Below are 18150 nucleotides of genomic sequence, written 5' to 3' on the forward strand. Positions count from 1 at the left end.
TGGAAGTCTGTACTTCTTAATCCCTTTCATCTTTTCTCACCCATCCCCTCTCTTCCCTCCCCTCTGGCAACCACCAGTTTGTTCTCGTATTTCTGAGTCTGTTTCATCATTTTAGGAGACGGGACCACACATCTTATTGTTCAGGAAGCCTAGACAGTCTTACAGACTCAACATTTCCATTGCCCACCTCACCCACCCAGAATCAGCAAAATAAATCAGCAAAAATAAACTAGTGTCTTGCCCAGATGCTCGCGCTTCCCCTTGAAACACTGAGAGGTGACCCCTGAAACTTTTGCTACAGCCCAGGGGCCACTGATGTGCAACTATGCATCTGGCTTTATTTTTACAGAGCATTAATGAAGCATCCACCAAAACAAGAAACCTTAGCAATCAACAGTGCCCATCTGGAGCTGGAGATGGCTCCACATCAAGGTTTGTTAAAGAAACACATCACTTAAACCGCACTGGAAAGAGTCCTAAAGGATTCGATTTACCACCAACATTGTAGAGAAATGTCAAGGCCTCCAGGGTCACTGTAAGAAGCCATCAGTGTGAGCTTAACAGCTTCTTGAGACAGTTCTGTAAATGGTTCCAACATTCTTCTCTCTGGAGGAACAAACAGCCCTTTCTCTTATCAATGTTTTTAGCCTAAGTCAATCGCCTTGTGAGTAATGCTAAGGTATCATACCTATAAAGACAGAAGGGGGATGCTGGGAACCTCTCCTCTGCGGCAAAAAGAGCTCCCTCCAGAGAGATAAGACCTTTTTGAAGATTTATTCAACAGCAGAACAGAGTGACCATACTAGTAATTCCTCCGTCAATAAGACCTACTCACTAGTAACCACTCAGGTCATCTATGGAGCACAACAATCATCCACAGCCATCCTGGCAGCCGCCACTCTCCAAGGAGCCCGGGTTCCTTTCAGCAGCAAGGATTACACTCTTGGATACTAGGTTCTTCCTGGTGAGTTGGTTAACATTGCTGGTTGGTGCATCAAAGAGCCAGGAAAGCTATACACACATGTATAATTTCTTAGAGATTACACGTTTACATTGTTTTTTTTTTTTTTTTTTTTTTTTAAGATTTCATTTATTTGAGAGACAGAGGGGAGAGGAGAGGAAATAGAGGGAGACTAAGAGGGAGAAGGAGACCCCTGCTGAGCAGGGAGCCCAACACGGGGCTCGATCCCAGTATCCTGGGATCATGACCTGAGTGGAAGGCAGATGCTTAACCGACTGAGCCACCGAGGCGCCTCTACATTGGTATTCTTAATCTGGCCCTATCTTTAACAAACTCAGATGCACTTAGGTGTCTTTTTTTTTTTTTAAATCCCTCATCCTTTTCTTTTATAATCCAATGAGGCATGTAATGATCTCTCTGGGATGCTCTGGGATGGGAAGAGAATTTGACACTTAAGGGAAAAGAGTAAAATGAAGCTTCTTGAAAATGAGGGTCCTTTACCTGGTGTCTGTTATTATTGCATTGTGTGTAAAAGAACACAAGGACTTAAATGAAATATTTTCTTTTCCTATTGCATTAGTATATTAAATGTCTCTAATGTTGCAGTCCACATTCATATTCCCCACAGTTCTAAAGAAGGTGGTCCCAGGATGCCAGCACAAGGGAATGAGCAATGAGAAACGCTGTGAGTCTTTAGAACAGAAGAAACTGACTCTTCCACACAGAGTATGATGCTTCTCTGGACAAGCGAAGGGGAAATCAATCTTGACAAGGTGTTTGCTGCAAGCCTGCACCACATTTGCCGGCACTTCTACCACATTCACGGGTGAAACACACTTTTAGTTCCCCTTGCTCTACAGGTGGGGAAACGGAGGCTCAGAGAGGTAATGTGCCCAAGGTCACACCCTGGGGAGAAAGCGAACTAGGAATTAAATATGTCTCCTGAACCGTAAAGCTTCTGCTCTTTCCCCCCCTCCACTTCCTCCCTGTACGGAGTCTGCCTTCTAAACGGAGAGACATCTACAACCTGTCAGAGACCTCAGATCATCTACTCCAACATCTTCATTTGACAGAGACGCACGCGCGCGCGGAGGCCCGGAGAGCAACTGGGCCGTCCAAAGTCACGTGGATAACTGGAGACAGAGCGAGTGTGGGAACGTGAGATGCTCCCAGTCAACACAGAGCACCAACGTATTGGGACAAGCCGGGAGAACAGCACTACAGGGATTTGAAAAGAGGATGGTAATTGTGAGCCAGAAGGCAGGGGTAGATGAGCTGAGCTCTGAAGGTAAAAGAGGGCGTGGATTCCTAGGGAAGAAGAGCACTGGTACCCGAGCAAAGAGCAAAGCACAAACCGCAGCCACAGCCGGGTGGGTGGGGCTGCTGCCGGCCTGTGCACAGAGCCGGAACTCTGCAGGAAATGTGGTCCCTGTGAAGGTACGACCCGCCCTGCCCACACACCCTGGTCTGGGGCTAACAGCTAGTCCCCTGAGAGATGTAAACAGTGGCCCGAAGCCCGGAGACGCTTGGGGAGAAACTGACCCAAAATCTCCACCCCTAATTTTGTCACTGTCACTCACTCTGCAGACTAGGCCATTTCAACCCTGGTTAGTGGCTGCGAAGAACAAAACTTTCTCTTTTAAAGTCTAAAGAATCATGGGACACTACATCAAAAACTAATGATGTACTGTATGGTGACTAACATAACAATAAAAAAAGACACATAAAAAAGACACATAAAAAAAAAAGTCTAAAGAGATCTAAGTTGTTACTGCTGTCTGTGTTGGGGCCGGCAAATAAGCTTATCAAAAAGAAACAAATCCACCTGTAAACTTTAATTACAACTTTTTATGAGGAAATAGTAAAGAGATGGAAAAACAACTCAGAGTGAAAAGAACTACAGTTGACCTTTGAATGACATGGCTTTGAATTGCACAGGGTCCACTTACACAGGATTTTTTCCAATAAATACAGTATTGTAAATGTACTTTCCTTATAATTTTTTAAAGATTTTATTTATTTGAGAGAGAGAGTACAAGCAGGGGGGAGGGCAGAGGGAGAGGGAGAAGCAGACTCCCTGCTGAGCAGGGAACCAGATGCGGGGGCTTGATGCCAGGACTCTGGGATCATGATCTGGGCCGAAGGCAGACCCTTAACCGACTGAGCCACCCAGACACCCTCCTTGTAATTTTTTAAATAACACTTTCTTTTCTCTAGTTTACTTTATGGTGAGAATATAGTATATAAGGGGGTGTCTGTGTGGCTCAGTCAATTAAGTGTCTGACTCTTGATTTCTTCTCAGGTCATGATCTCAGGGTCGTGCGATGGAGCCCCACAATGGGCTCCACGCTGGGTGTGGAGCCTGCTTAAGATGCTCTCTCCCTCTCCCTCTGTCCCTCCCTGCAACTCATGCACATGCGTGCACTCTCTCTCAAAAAAAAAAAAAAATACGGTATACAATACATACAGAATATGAAATACATGTTAATCAACCGTTTATGCTATCAGTAAGGCTTCTAGTCATGAACAGGCTGTTAGTGGTTAAGGTTTTGAGAAATCAAAAGTTATACATGGATTTTCAAATGCAAGGGGTATCAGCGCCCCTAAACCTTCCACTGTTCAAGGGTTAACTGTACCTGTAAATGGTGGGATCCTATAAAAGTCACTCAGGGGCAGCTCACTGACCCGAGATGTAAATGCCTTTGGTGCCCTGCAGCCCCTCCCACCCTCAGGCTATTAAGGACTACTGGGAGGGAAAAGCAGAGTGGGATCATCTGAACATTTAGAAAAAGAAAAACCAGTAAGGCAGATGCATGAACTTCAAATACAAAGGGAGTCCCATGTCCAGCACACTACATGCTCTACATTTCAGTAAAAGCCAATTTGAAGATGAAAAATCCTGCTCTCATGGTGCCCTTTTTGCCAGTCCAATCACTGTGGAGCTTCACAAATGATTCTTGGGTTCCAAGCTTCACCTAATGAAACCAGGATCCCTAGTGGTAAAGCCCAAGAAAGTGTTCTTTTCAAAATCTTCCAGGGGGAAGAACAGTCTTTCCAAAACAACGGCAGCAGGACAACTGGATATCCCCGTGCAAAAGAATGAAGTTGGACCCCTTCCTCACACCTTAAAGAAAAGTTAACTCAAAATGGGTCAACGTCATAAACCTAAGAGCTAAAATTATAAAACTATGAGAAGAAAACAGAGCAAATCTTTGTGACGTTGAATCAGGCAATAGTTTCTTACCTGTGACACTAAAAGCACAAACCATCAAAGGAAAAAAGATAAAACGGACTGACTTCATCAAAATTTAAAACTTCTGTGCTCTAAAGGACCCTTTCAAAAAGTGAAAAGACAACCCAGAGAACTGCAGAAAATATGTTCAAATATGTCTGCGATAGCCTCCAGATTATATAAAGAAATATTTCAATTCAACAATAAAAAGATAAATAAACCAAGTTTAAAAACGGGCAAAGGGATCAGAATAGATATTTCTCCGAAGAAGATATACAAATGGCTAATAAGGATATGAAAAAAAACGCTCAACATCAAAAGAAGCATGAACACTTATTAGGGAAAGGCACATCAAAATCACAATGAGACAGCACATCACACCCACTAGGATGGCTACAATAAAAAAGACACAATAATGAGTGTGGTAAAGGATGTAGGATAATTGAGACTCATACATTGCTGGTAGGAGTTTAAAATGGTGCAGGTGCTGTGGCAAACAGTTTGGCAATTCCTCAAAAAAGAAAAAAAACCCAGGGTTATAGGACCCAGCAATTCCACGCCAAGGTATACCCAAGAGAATTGAAAACGTATGTCCACCTAAAAGCTCATTATATAAAAATTCGCAGCAGCACCAGTTCTAATAGCACGAAAGTGAAATAACCCAAATGTCCATCGATGGAAGAATGGATAAACAAAAAGCAGTAGTCAGATCCACACAATGGTATACAGGAATGAAGGACTGATATGTGTTACAACAGGGATGAGCCTTGAAAACCTTATGCTAAGGGGCACCTGGGTGGTTTAGTCGTTAAGCATCTGCCCTTGGCTCCGGTCATGATCCCAGGGTCCTGGGATCGAGCCCCGCGTTGGGCTCCCTGCTCAGTGGGGAGCCTGCTTCTCCCTCTCCCACTCCCCCTGCTTGTGTTCCCTCTCTCGCGGTCTCTGTCAAAATGAATAAATAAAATCTTTAAAAAAAAAAAAGAAAAAGAAAACCTTATGCTAAGTAAAATAAGCCACATACTATATGATTTCATGTAGTGAAATGTCTAGAATGGACAAATCCACAGAGACAGAAAGCCGATTCATGGATGTCAGGGGCTGGAGTAGGGCCTGGGGAATGACTGCTAACAGGTGCAAGGTTTCTTTCTGGGGTCATGAAGATGTTCTGGAATTAGATAGTGGTAAACAGTGCCTGCACAACCACCATCTCCTTCTGCCCCAATATGGCTGTACCTGGCCTGAAGGCACCTGATTGCTTTCTTCGTTGTTCCCTGCGGAAAACCATTGGCAGTGACATCCAGTGGCTGCTCAGGAACTGCGCTCCAGCTGATGGCTACGAAAAGACAAAATTCTGGAGTTAAAACTGTTCAGTTTCCTGTGAACGTCAGAAGTGTTTTCACAAAAATATTTCCCTCTCTCTCCAGATCAGAGTCAATGGCTGCCACTCCGATGCTTGGCCTCCAGAATCTAGTAATATAGAGGTTCATCATTCATCATCTTCATTAGAAGACCTAATAACCACTAAACCCTTATTATATGCTGGGCACACAGTCAATGCATGAAACAGGATTTCTCATTTAATCCTCATAACAATCCTGATAAGAAAATGACATATTTTTTTCATCATAGGCATACTCTTATAATCCTCATCTCCTCCTTCACCCCTCCCACCCGATAACATCAGTTTGTTCTCTAGAGTTAAAGCGTCTGTTTCTTGGGGCACCTGCGTGGCTCACTTAGTTAAGCATCTGCCTTTGGCTCAGGTCATGATCCCTGGGGCCTGGGATCGAGTCCCACATTGGGCTCCCTGCTCGGCGGAGAGTCTGCTTCTCCCTCTCCCTCTGCACCTCCCCCTGCTTGTGCACGCTGTCTTATGAATCTAAAAAAAAAAAAAAAGTCTGTTTCTTGGTTTGTGTCTTTTTTCCCTTTGCTAGTTGTTTTGTTTACTAAATTCTACATGAGTGAGATAATATGGTGTGTCTTTCTCTGACTTATTTTGCTTAGCATAATACACTCTAGCTGCATCCACAATGTTCCAAATGGCAAGATTTCATTTTCTTCTGTGGCTGAGCAAGAGTCCACTGTGTATATACACCACATCTTCTTTATCCATTCATCAGTCGATGCAAACTTGGGCTGCTTTCATAGCTTGGCTATTGTAAATAATGCTGCAATAAACATAGGAGTGCAAGTATTCCTCTGAGTTAGTGTTTTGTACTTTTAGGGTAAATACCCTGTAGTGCAATTACTGGATCATAGGGCAGTTTTAATTTTTTGAAGAACCTCCAAACTGTTTCCCACAGTGGATGCACCGGTTTGCATTCCCACCAACAACAGTACAAGGAGGTTCCTTTTTCTCCACATCCTTGCCAACACTTGTTTCTTGTGTTGATTTTAGCCACTGTGACAGGTGTGAGGTGATATCTCACTGTAGTTTTTATTTGCATTTCCCCAATGATGAGTGATGTTGATCATCTTCTCATGTGTCTGTTGGCCATCTGGATGTCTTCTTTGAGGAAATGTCTGTTCATGCCTTCTGCCCATTTTATTAATCGGACTAAATGTTTAAGAAATGATATTCTTTTTTTTTTTAGATTTTTTTTTTTTAAAGATTTTATTTATTTATTCATTAGAGACAGAGAGAGAGAGGCAGAGGGAGAAGCAGGCTCCCAAGGAGCAGGGAGCCCGATGCAGGACTCGATCCCAGGACCCTGAGATCATGACCTGAGCCGAAGGCAGACGCCCAACCATCTGAGCCACCCAGGCGCCCAAGAAATGATATTCTTATCTGAAGACGAAGAACCTCAGGCTAAGGCAGGATGAGAAAGTTGCTCGAGCATGAACCTGCCTCAGGGTGGTCAAGCCTACACTACTGATGACTCAGGGAACAAGCTGCCTTCCTGCTGGCTGGATGCAACCCCTCCCAGGCCACTTCACGGGTCTGGGGAAAAGTTACTCCAGGGCAAGCGGAGCACGGATACCTTACCTGCACCACAAGGAACAAGTCGGCCCGGGCCGTCAGCCCTTTTGGCCTGCACTGCGCAGCGGCTCTGTTCAAACAGGAAACCTGACTGCTCTATTTTCACTTCTTGAACTCCAAAGCCTCTGGGTAGCGCTGAGACATTCCGACACCTAAATGTGAGGGAAAATGCACTCAGTTTGGGCATGCTCCTCGAGGAAGACAGTGTCTAGGCCCGTGGACCCCTTCACCACCGCTGAGTCTCGGTGAGAGGGTGTGACAGAACAGAATCGAGATCATGTAAGCCTTACAGCCAGAGGAAGATCCCTTCCTATCTCTCTGAAGTGAAAACGATGAGCTGAGTCACCACCTCTCAGTGACTTCAGGGACTCTAAACTCCAGTTCTGGTACTGGCTTTGAAAGATTTCAAACCCTTAAACAGAAATATTAACTTGTTGGCATCTGCTTCCTAGGGAATCCTCCAAACACACCAGAAACCAAAACTCTCCTATAATATAAAAGCTTCGTTTTTCCCTCTTGGGTCTTTCATACCATCTAGAGGCCAACACGACACTGCTCTGGAACCAAGTGGACAGCAGCTCTAAAGCCTCAGAATAGGGAAAGCATGGAAAACACAGAAAATGTCTTGGGCATAGGGGTGCTTTCGTTGAAAACATCTTATTGGGAAATAGTGGATACCACAGAATTCACCCATTTTAAATGTATAATTCAAGGGTTCTTTTTTGTTGTTTTTTGTTTTTTTTACTATATTCACAGAATTGTGCCACTGTCACCACAATCTAAGTTTATCACCTTTCACCCCTGGTAAGAAACCCTGCACCCATCAGCAGTCACTCCACATGCCCTTCTCCAGCACCCACCAATCTACTTCTGGATTTGCCCATTTTGGACATTTCACACCGTGAAATCATACGCTAAGCCGCTCCTGCCACTTAGCACAGAGCTTTCAAGGCTCATCCATGTCGCAGCTTGAGCCAGCCTTTGCTCCTTTTTGGGGCTGATAACCCAGTGTAACAGTCTATCACCTTTCGTTTATCCATTCACCAGCTGATGCACATCTGGGCTGTTTCACTTTGTGGCTATTGTGACTGGTACTGCTATGAACATTCACGTACAAGTTTTTATGTGGATGCATGTTTTCATTTCTCCTGGGTACACCCCCCTGGAGGGGAATTAGTGAGTGTGCTCCCCGGACTCGGCCTTGGGAGCAGTGCATCCGACATGACAGGCCTCCCCTGGCCATGGCCTCACTCTGCCCTCATTTACCACAGCCTTAACTGGGCTTGGCTGCCCTTCCTTAGGAAGACCACATTTGAGTGATCATCCTTTGTCTTTAATCTTTCAAAGACACTGACGTTGATGGTTTTTAAAAATTACAGTAGTGATATATATGTACATTGCACAAAAATTAAAAAACAGAGTAACCACAAAGAAGAAAAAAACCCCAAAATATCACAACTCAGAGACAATCATACCAATATCTTGGTGTATATCCTCCCACAATTTTTTTTCTATGTGCATATATACTTTAAGACCAACACGAACTCATCATAATCTTTTAACTTGCTCTTTAAAAATTATGAGCATCTTTCCAGGTCAAACATTCGTCAATATTAGTTTCAACAAAAATCACCTAATCTACTGCTGGTCATTTCACTGGTTTTCTTTTCTTTCTTAAACATGACTACAGGGCGCCTGGGTGGCTCAGTTGGTTAAGCGACTGCCTTCAGCTCAGGTCATGATCCCAGGGTCCTGGGATCGAGTCCCGCATCGGGCTACCTGCTCTGCAGGGAGCCTGCTTCTCCCTCTCCCACTCCCCCTGCTTGTGTTCCCTCTCTCGCTGTGTCTCTGTCAAATAAATAAAAATCTTTAAAAAAAAAAAAAACAACAAAAAAACATGACTACACACAAAGCTAAACATTTGAGCGCTTTCTTATTATTTCCTTAGGACAAATTCCTAGCAATGGAACCGCTGGATCAAAACGTATAGATGTTTTAAAGGTTCTTTGGACATCCTCTCAGACTGCTTCGACCTCCCTCCCTGCTCACCTCCCAGTCAGAGCTCTCTGCATGGCCTCCTGGCTGTATGGGCACCTCCCAATCACCACGGCTGACAGGTAGATGGGCTCTTCTAGAAGGTGCATCAACAGTGCCCCCTGGCATCCGAGGACGTTCCACCGGGCCAGCTTGTCACTGCAGGACAGGGAGCAAGTCCGGTCTCCCCGGCCGGGCTTCACTCGGAGCAGCCCCACCTGGTGATACGCAGCACCAGGCTTCCCCGAGTCTCCAGCTTCTCCCGGCACACATTTGGCTCCGGTTCTATAAACGTCCACTACTTTGGCACCACTGGGGGCCGTTCCGGTGACAGTGGCCAGTTCCTCTGCAGTAAGATGAGAGCCACTGACACTTGGTGGGACTGGGCCACTTTCCTGATGGCCAAAACTCTGATGGTGGGCCACACTGTCAGGAATCCCAGGCTCAGGCCTCATCTTTTTGGTCACAGGACTACCCAAGTCTTCACATTTCTTTTTATCTTCAGGATCTTCCAGGTCACTACTGGCTTCTACTAATGGGTTATTGGCCCAATCTCTACGGATAGGACAGCAGGGCTGATCTTCAAACTCAAGCATTGGAATGATGGAGGCATCCCCACCTGCAGGAGAAGGAACCCCTTAAAAACCAGTGGTTCTTAAAGTGAGGCCCCCGGATCAGCCACATCAACATCCCTCAGGAACTTGTTAGAAATGCAAATTCTTGGAACTCACAGTGGACCTGCTGAGTCTGAACTCTGGAGGTGGTCTGCAGCAGTGTGTATTTTAATAAGCTCTCCAGGTCATTCTGATGACAGAGGAACCACTGTCTGAAACAAAGTTTAATTCTATTTTCTTAGCTGACCTGAGATGAATTAGGAACACTTGCCCAAATTTCCTGAATAAGAATCCTTTGTGGCTCTATCCTACCTAGACCCAGTGAGTTAGAAACTGTGATGGGGAGAATCTGGAAAGCAGAATACTTTAACAAAGATCCCAGGTAGTTCTCATCACAGGAATTTTTGGAAACACTAGCTTAGAACAGGGTTTGTCAACGTTCCTAGTACTGACATTTTGGGCCAGATGATTCTTTGCTTGGGGGCTATCCTTTACATCAAAGGATGGTTAGCACCTCCTCGGTCTCTACCTACTAGGTACCAATAGCACCTCCCAGTCTGACCATCAAAAATGTCTCCAGGGGTGCCTGGGTGGCTCAGTTGTTAAGCGTCTGCCTTCGGCTCAAGTCATGATCCCAGGGTCCTGGGATCGAGCCCCGCATCAGGCTCCCTGCTCCGCGGAGGCCTGCTTCTTCCTCTCCCTCTCCCCCTGCTTGTGTTCCCTCTCTCAATGTGTCTCTCTCTGTCAAATAAATAAATAAAATCTTTAAAAAAAAAAAAAGTCTCCAGATGTTGCTAAATGTCCCGAGAAGCAAAACTGTCCTGAGTTGAGAACCCTTGGTTTACGATGAGCACAGTTTCCCAAGTGCATTTTGTGGAATGTTATCCCTATATCTGGAAAACAAAAGTGGGAGGTTGATTTCATGGTTAAATATTTTGGCAAAAATGTTCCCAATTTCCCCATCTTGGAGATTTATGTGCATATCTTCACAGTAAAGACTCTGCAGTGAATTATAAAAGTGGTGTTTCCCTGTGCTGGGTCAGAGAATTCTGACCTAACTCTGTGCTTAAACAGAATAACAGAAAACCAGAGGTTAGTAAAAAGCATAGCTTCCCCTTGAGAAAGGAGCTACTTCTTCAAACACTAACCTAGTGTGTTGCTTTTCTAAAGTGTGTAAATAATACATCTGTAGTCTTTTATAACCTAAGAGTGGGAAAGGCAAGAGATGTAGAAGTGGGACTGTTGCCAGAGAGGCTGGCTGGTGGAGTTCCAGAGACCTCACAAGGTGACAGTGACTTTGGAGAACTGACTGGGGCCCACCTCCCACTCTAAAGGCTTGGAGATTTGATCCAGACAGATGCCTAAACTCTAGATGCTGACTCATGCTAATAAAACTCACAAGTAAGAGTCTGAAGCAGCTAACCTAGGCACCAAATTATCAATTAGTAATGAGGACTAAAGGCAAAGGGAGATGGACAGTCACGTTCTCCATGTAATGTCCTTTCTCCTGCAGACAAACCATGCATGGGCATCACAGTTCAAAAGATGACCCATTCGCCCAGGGCAGTTAGGTCAGTAGTTCTAGATTTTGATTTCACAGACCAGTAAAATTTCCAGATTTTATGATCAACAGAGGGGGTGATCAATTTTGTATTCCATCAAGCAAGATCTTTAAAAATCCTAATTACCACTATTTATTTTTTTTCCTAATTGCCACTATTTAAAATAAAAAGATAAAAATCTCATAACCTTTCCATGGAAAGAAATTAGCTTTTTGAAAAACTCACTATAGTCCTGATTTTTCCCATTTGGCTATGGACCAACCTGTAGACCAGATTTATGTGGTCTAATTAGTTGGTCAGGCTAGCTGTGATCCACAGATCTATCTCTCTCCACCATAAGCTACACCCGCCATTGGATCAGCCAAGCCCTGGCTATTCAAAGTGTGGTCCACAGGCCAACACCACTGACATCACGGGGACTTGGTTAGAAATGCAGAATCTGGGGCGCCTGGGTGGCTCAGTCGTTGGGCGTCTGCCTTCGCCTCAGGTCATGATCCCAGGGTCCTGGGATCAAGCCCTGCATCGGGCTCCCTGCTCTGCGGGAAGCCTGCTTCTCCCTCTCCTCCTTCTCCCTCTCCCACTCCCCCTGCTTGTGTTCCCTCTCTCGCTGTCTCTCTCTGTCAAATAAATAAATAAAATCTTTAAAAAAAAAAAAAAAAAGAAATGCAGAATCTTAGGCTTCATCCCAGACCTAATGAATTTGAATCCACATTTTATTAAGATCTGTGGGTGATTCATAGGCATATTATAGTTTGAGAAGCACCGAGTTAGGAAACATCCTTTTCTGGACCAGGGTATCCGCTGCTCATAAGAAAGCACGGATGAGTCCTGCCTATCTCTGTATATAATTTTTCTGGCCTTTGACTCAACCAATTCTTTTCTGATAGACTCATCCTTCCTTAAGCTGCATTATATTTCTGATTTGAACTATGATCAAGTCTTGACAGCTCTTCTGTCTCTTCGGAGCCATTACCTATATCTGCCCTAATTGCATGTATTAGTTTTAAAGTTTAACACTTACAGGACAATATTATATCCTTACTTCAAGGTTTTAGGGTAAGGAAATTTTACTACCATTCCTAAGCTGCTATCTATTTTTTTTTTTTTTTAAGATTTTATTTATTTATTCATGAGACAGAGAGACAGAGGCAGAGGGAGAAGCAGGCTCCCCGCGGAGCAGGGAGCCCGATGCGGGACTCGATCCCAGGACCCTGGGATCATGACCTGAGCCGAAGGCAGACGCTTAACCGACTGAGCCACCCAGGCATCCCCCTAAGCTGCTATCTAAAAGGAGTAGAAATTATTCTCCATTTTCAAGACAAATAAATATACAGTGGTCACCCCTAGGCTATGTCTGGTCCTCCTGCCTGATGCAATCACAGCACCTGAACATCCCCTTATAACTCATCAAAATTTAACTGAACTGATCATGACTAGATCCACATTCCAGAAAGAATTCTATGAGGCTAAGCAAGGGACCAGTCTGACTCACTGCCATATACCTGATGTCATACTGTAACTGACAAATAGTAGAAAATATCTGTTGAATGAATGAACAGAATGAGTTTCAGGATAAATCGCTATAGAACTCAGGGCTTTGGACTTCTAAGCCCAACTGATGGTTTCAGACCTTGTGGGGTTTCAGCTTGAAGCTTCCCAATCCTGATTGGGAATCGAGAACTGCAATGTTGCTCCTTGATGGAGAAGTGATCAGGCACCGTGGCCTGTTCAGAAAAAGGCACTGTCCACTGTTTGCAGCTACACCGCAGCCAGAAGAGGTTTTTTGAGAAATGTATCTATGGATAAGAGGACATAAGTAAATAGACAACGTAACATTAATCCAAAGGCTTGACTATACTTACAGGGTGTATGGCTGGAGAAAAACACAAACAAGAGGTCTGGTCTGAGTTTCCACAGCCCTCTCTGAGTTCCGGGGACAAAGATGCTATCCTCCTTCAGGGCGGCTGCCAAGTGGAGCTGATGGAGAAGGTACCTAATGGGGCACAAGGTGTTATCAGAATGAACAGCCAATCTCTGCGGTGAAGGGAAAGACTCTGGCTGGTTGATGACTTTCTAAGCAAGAGTTACTGAGACCGATGGGACTGGCAGTGATTTGGAATTACGAGAATGATCTAGACCAGTGATTCTCAGAGTGTGGCCTTTGAACCAGCATCATCTGAAATTTGTTAGAAATGCAACTTCTCAGGTCCCACCCCCAACCTGCTGAATCAGAATCTCCGGCGGAGGGCCCAGCAATCTGGTTTTTCATAAATGTAGATAATTCTGATGCAAATCAAGCACGAGAACCACGGTCTAGACCAGGGCTATTCAAAGTGTAGTTCACAGACCCACATCATCAATGTTACTTGAGAGTTTATTAGAAATGCAAATTCTGGGGCTCCCCAGGGCAGGCTAAGTCACATTCTCTGGGGATGTGCCTTTACCTTTGGAAACTCCTCCTGGCTATGACCTCAGCATGGCTATCATTGAGGATGTCTCCTATGGCAAAGACAGGACACTAGTGAAGACATACAGAACGTGGAGAGGCCCTGTTTCCTAGCAGTAGAACGCAGCGGTTTCCCCCGGCAGCCAGGACGGCCATGTAGCTCCTGGAGGACTGTCAGGAAGTACTGCAATCGCTGATGGCAATGCAGGGATTCCTCAACTCAGCACTACCTGTGGAAGGTAGGATGTTTAGTAGCATTCCTGGCCTCTACCACCAGAGGCAGGAAGTATAGTATCGCCTTCCCCTGAGTTGTGGCAACCAAAAATGTCTCCAGCCACTGCCAAATGTCCCCTGGGGGACAAAAATCTCCCCATAGCTGGGAACGACTGCTTTATAGGAAAATAGCTGGAGGAAAGGGATCCAAGTCTTTAGTACCCTGATATCACACTTGAGCTTGGGGTGATACAATTCCATCAAATTCAATCCACAGTGGTCCTGGCACACAGAAGGCAAGGCTGGGAAAATGGGGAAAGCAAACTTGGGAAGGAATCTGCTAACTGGATGCAGGAGGTGAAGATGCCAGATCTCTAAGGGATTTCCACAGTCTTTTTGGTGTCCAAATCTCCATCTAATTCGAGATTGCTTTTGGGGGGCCTTGGACCCAATGGGGAGCAGCTAAGTCCAGGGAACTTTTGTTTTGCGCATGAAAATACTGGCCAACTTCCAATCTATGCAGAAAGCATGTTCCTGGTGGCCTTTGCCTCCATTGTGTATTCCGATTCTTAAAATGAGTACTGTCCTTCCCAATGGAGTGACAGGGGGAATGGAAAGGTCAGCCACCTCAGTGATGTGGCCCCCCCCTTTTTAAAAAATATTTTATTTATTTATTTGACAGAGAGAGACACAGTGAGAGAGGGAACACAAGCAGGGGGAGTGGGAGAGGGAGAAGCAGGCTCCCTGCTGAGCAGGGAGCCCGATGCGGGGCTCGATCCCAGGACCCTGGGATCATGACCTGAGCTGAAGGCAGACGCCCAACCGACTGAGCCACCCAGGCGCCCCTGATGTGGCCCCTTTAACAGGGAGAGAGGAAAGGACAAAATGCAGGGTGGTTGCCAAAGCTCCCTAGACAGGCGTTGTTTAAACCCTACCCGGGCTTACCGCTCTTCCTCATTTTGGACTGGCCTATGCATTTCGTTCCTGTTCCCATTGAGACAACTTCCTTTGTCACTGAGAGGAAAAGAACGAATCATTAGGTGAGCTCTTATAAAATGTCAAATGTGGTTCGAGCACCGCCAGCTCCCACCGCAAGTACTGCCCACCACTGCAACTGACACCAGCCAGGACTGTCCCTGCCCGGCCATGAACAGTTCCCCTACCATCTCTGACAGGGAGAGGGAGCATTGGGAGGTGAAAAGACCTCACCTTGTGCTGGTTTGTTAGTGCCGCCGCAGGCCTGGTCAGCTGCAGGTTTTATCTTCACCACGGCTGCTAGTAATGTCCACTCACGGTTGGGCTCAGGCTTCCCCTGCTTGGGCAGCCTGGTCCTATAGTGCTCGTAACACAGGTGGGCAATCTCATCTGCGGTCCACATGGTCTGAGTTAGTGCGGAGCCTGATCAAAAACCACAGCCATTGGAAGTACAGAAAAGAGAACCAATGCAAGATGCTACAACTCTTGAGCAGGTGCTTCAACAAGCTTTCAGGGTAGCCCGACTGCATTCATACAGAGGTTTTTCTACCTGGAATTGTAATGGTCATTTTCTTCTACTACTTCCCTGTCCCCTCTCCCCCCCTTTTTTAAAGTAGGCTCCATACCCAGTGTGGAGCCCCACGCGGGGCCTGAACTTGTGACCCTGAGATCAAGACCTGAGCTGAGATCAAGAGTTGGAGGCTTAACCCACAGAGCTACCCAAGCGCCCCTCCCCTTTTCATTTTTAAGGAAAGATCAAGTAAGTCCCAGATTCCACCAACCCCAGAAGACACCCTATTTCTTAAAGCTGTTTCTTTTTAAATGTTGGACATCTGGTATGTATCTAATGAATCTGAACCTACTACTCAAAAATAAAAGCGCATGAGAGGGAAATATCCTTGCTACTCCAATTTTCATTTGGAAGTAGCACGTCAGGCACTGCAGACCTCAGCTGCCTTTGGGCAGACTCTAACCATATACGGTTTATCTTTCTGGGCAGATGGTCTTCTTTTCCATCCTCTTTTTCAGACTTTTTATTTTTCTCTTCTCCGATTTTCTCCCAGAAGACTGACTCTTTATCTCCCTCTAATAAATCTCCACTGATGACCCACATCAAGAAAACGCTTTAATTTCTCCTATAACGTTTTATGAGGCAGGTGGGAGAAGTGACAGCCCAGAGCTTTCTCATCAGTCGAGTGTTCTCCTCACAGGATTTTGTGCTGGAGTTACCCTTTCTGCGTTATAATCCTGACTTTGCTACCAATTGAGTAGATTACCTAACCTCTCTCTTCCTGTTTCTTTATCTGTTAAAATAGGGTAAGAGTAGTATTTAATCTATGGGTTATTGTGAGGACTAAGTAATATACATAAAAAGCAACTGCTACAACGTTAAGCACTGTTACTGTCAACCATGATTAATATTCCAAAAAAAGGAACATTTCATGTTCCTGATTGTCTTGAGCTCCTTGGGGAGCAAGGGAGCTGCAACGGCAGTGTAAAGCCATGAATAAAAAACCATTAAGCAGACCAGACCTGAGAGGCTACTTCGCTAGGAAACTCTTCTATTCTTGTCTCTATGCTCACTCAGTGATTTCACTTGGACTCAAATGTATGAAAAGCTTCTTAGCAGAATGAGATCATATGGTGATGGATACAGCTCAGCATTTTTTGTTGTTGCTGTTTTAAAAAAGGCTTTACTGAGTCCCAATGCATGCAGCTTCTGAAAACTGCTATTTCTACAATGAGCCCCCAGCATTGAGTTAAATTAAACAAGGAGGCCATTAGATTGATGCGGCTCTAATGTTATGGTGGCCTATGTAAGCAAACCATGATCTAAGTCTGTACATGCCTCTAAGTTAAAAAAGCAAAACACGGGGCGCCTGGGTGGCTCAGTTGGTTAAGTAACTGCCTTCAGCTCAGGTCATGATCCCGGGGTCCTGGGATCGAGCCCGTATCGGGCTCCCTGCTCAGCAGGGAGCCTGCTTCTCCCTCTGCCTCTGCCTGCCACTCCCCCTGCTTGTGCGCTGTGTGTGTCAAATAAATAAATAAAATCTTAAAAAAAAAAAAAGCAAAACGCTAAGGATAACCAATCACAAACAGCCAACCCAGGCTTAAACTTTTGCCAACCAAGTAATTTCCTTTCTTGCTACACTCTTTGTAAGTCTCTCCCCTAGCTCTGATCTGCAGTGTTCCTAACCACTTTTGGTTTGGTGCTGCCTAACTGGAACTTGTTTTTGCCCTCCCCCCAGAACTTAAAATTTTTAATATGCCTCAGTTTATCTTTTAAGAGTTCTAATGTGGAGGCCTGCTGCTGCAATAAATGGTCATGGTAAATCAGACCACAGTGATGGAAAACCAGAATCTGGCAGGAACTGACATAAACTGTGACTTTAAAGTCAGAGAACCAGGAGGCCATGTATCTCTCCAGGCAAAAGAAAAGCATGGGAGATCCTAGAATCCTCTATTTGGAAGGGATTTTCCCCTCTCATTTCAAGGCATCAACGTGAAATCAAGCCAGAGGCACATACCATGAACCACAATAGCTAGGGAAGACAGAACTTGCCAGAAGTAACGTTGACTCCCTAAGATGATGCAGCCCAGAACTATTCCATCCTCTCATTCACGTAGTTGTCTGGGTGAGCGTGCACAGGAGCTGCAATGAATCAATGTTTTGCTAAACTAGGTCCACTAAAATCCAAATTTCCAAATCCACTCTTAGGTTCATAACTTCATATGAAACAACAGCTCGGTTAAACAGGCATTTCTTTGCCCACAAGACCGCATGTTGCAACACTTGCAAAAAGCGTTTAAGAACCCACTTCCTTTTCAAAGAAAAGTTAAGGCAGGTCGGCTGCCAGGGAGAAAAGGCTTTGGCCTTAGCACCCACCCCGCCACAGCCGCAGCCCCTTCTCGGAAGGCTCTAGAGCCGGGGTGGAGCCCATTCGGCCGGTTACCCGACAGGCTCTAGGCTCCTGAAACAGCGACAACCTGCGCGCCTGCCTCCTCGGGTGGCGCGGACGCTGCTGCGGGGCCATACGCCCCGCGCCCGCCCGCAGCGGATACTGGCACTTCCGGGAAACGGGACGCGCGCCGGGGGAGGCACGGTCCTTCACACTCAATAGAGAACATTGGC

The 18150-nt window shown here is 45.4% G+C and overlaps 1 protein-coding gene across 1 annotated transcript; it reads right to left on the reverse strand.

Moving 5' to 3' along the window:
* Positions 1 to 950: 950 nt before the first annotated feature.
* Positions 951 to 17618, reverse strand: ADAT1 (adenosine deaminase tRNA specific 1). The gene is made up of 9 exons (XM_044922065.1): positions 17581 to 17618; positions 15252 to 15440; positions 14988 to 15056; positions 13828 to 13882; positions 13246 to 13376; positions 9223 to 9826; positions 7180 to 7325; positions 5427 to 5526; positions 951 to 1011 (listed from the first exon to the last, which is right to left on the reverse strand). Exons 2-9 carry the CDS (start codon positions 15418 to 15420, stop codon positions 951 to 953), a joined length of 1335 nt encoding a protein of 444 aa, XP_044778000.1. The 5' UTR covers positions 15421 to 15440; positions 17581 to 17618.
* Positions 17619 to 18150: the final 532 nt, after the last annotated feature.

The sequence above is a fragment of the Neomonachus schauinslandi genome, chromosome 16, assembly GCF_002201575.2.
Source record: "Neomonachus schauinslandi chromosome 16, ASM220157v2, whole genome shotgun sequence".
In the NCBI taxonomy this organism is placed as follows: Eukaryota; Metazoa; Chordata; class Mammalia; order Carnivora; family Phocidae; genus Neomonachus; species Neomonachus schauinslandi.

Coding starts and splice junctions, on each gene's coding strand:
- ADAT1 (XM_044922065.1), bottom strand. CDS start 15,420: ATGTGGACCGCAGATGAGATTGCCCACCTGTGTTACGAGCACTATAGG. Junction 15,057..15,251: donor CACTAACAAACCAGCACAAG/GTGAGGTCTTTT, acceptor TTTTCCTCTCAG/TGACAAAGGAAGTTGTCTCA. Junction 1,012..5,426: donor ATCAGGTGCCTTCAGGCCAG/GTACAGCCATAT, acceptor ATGTGTGTATAG/CTTTCCTGGCTCTTTGATGC.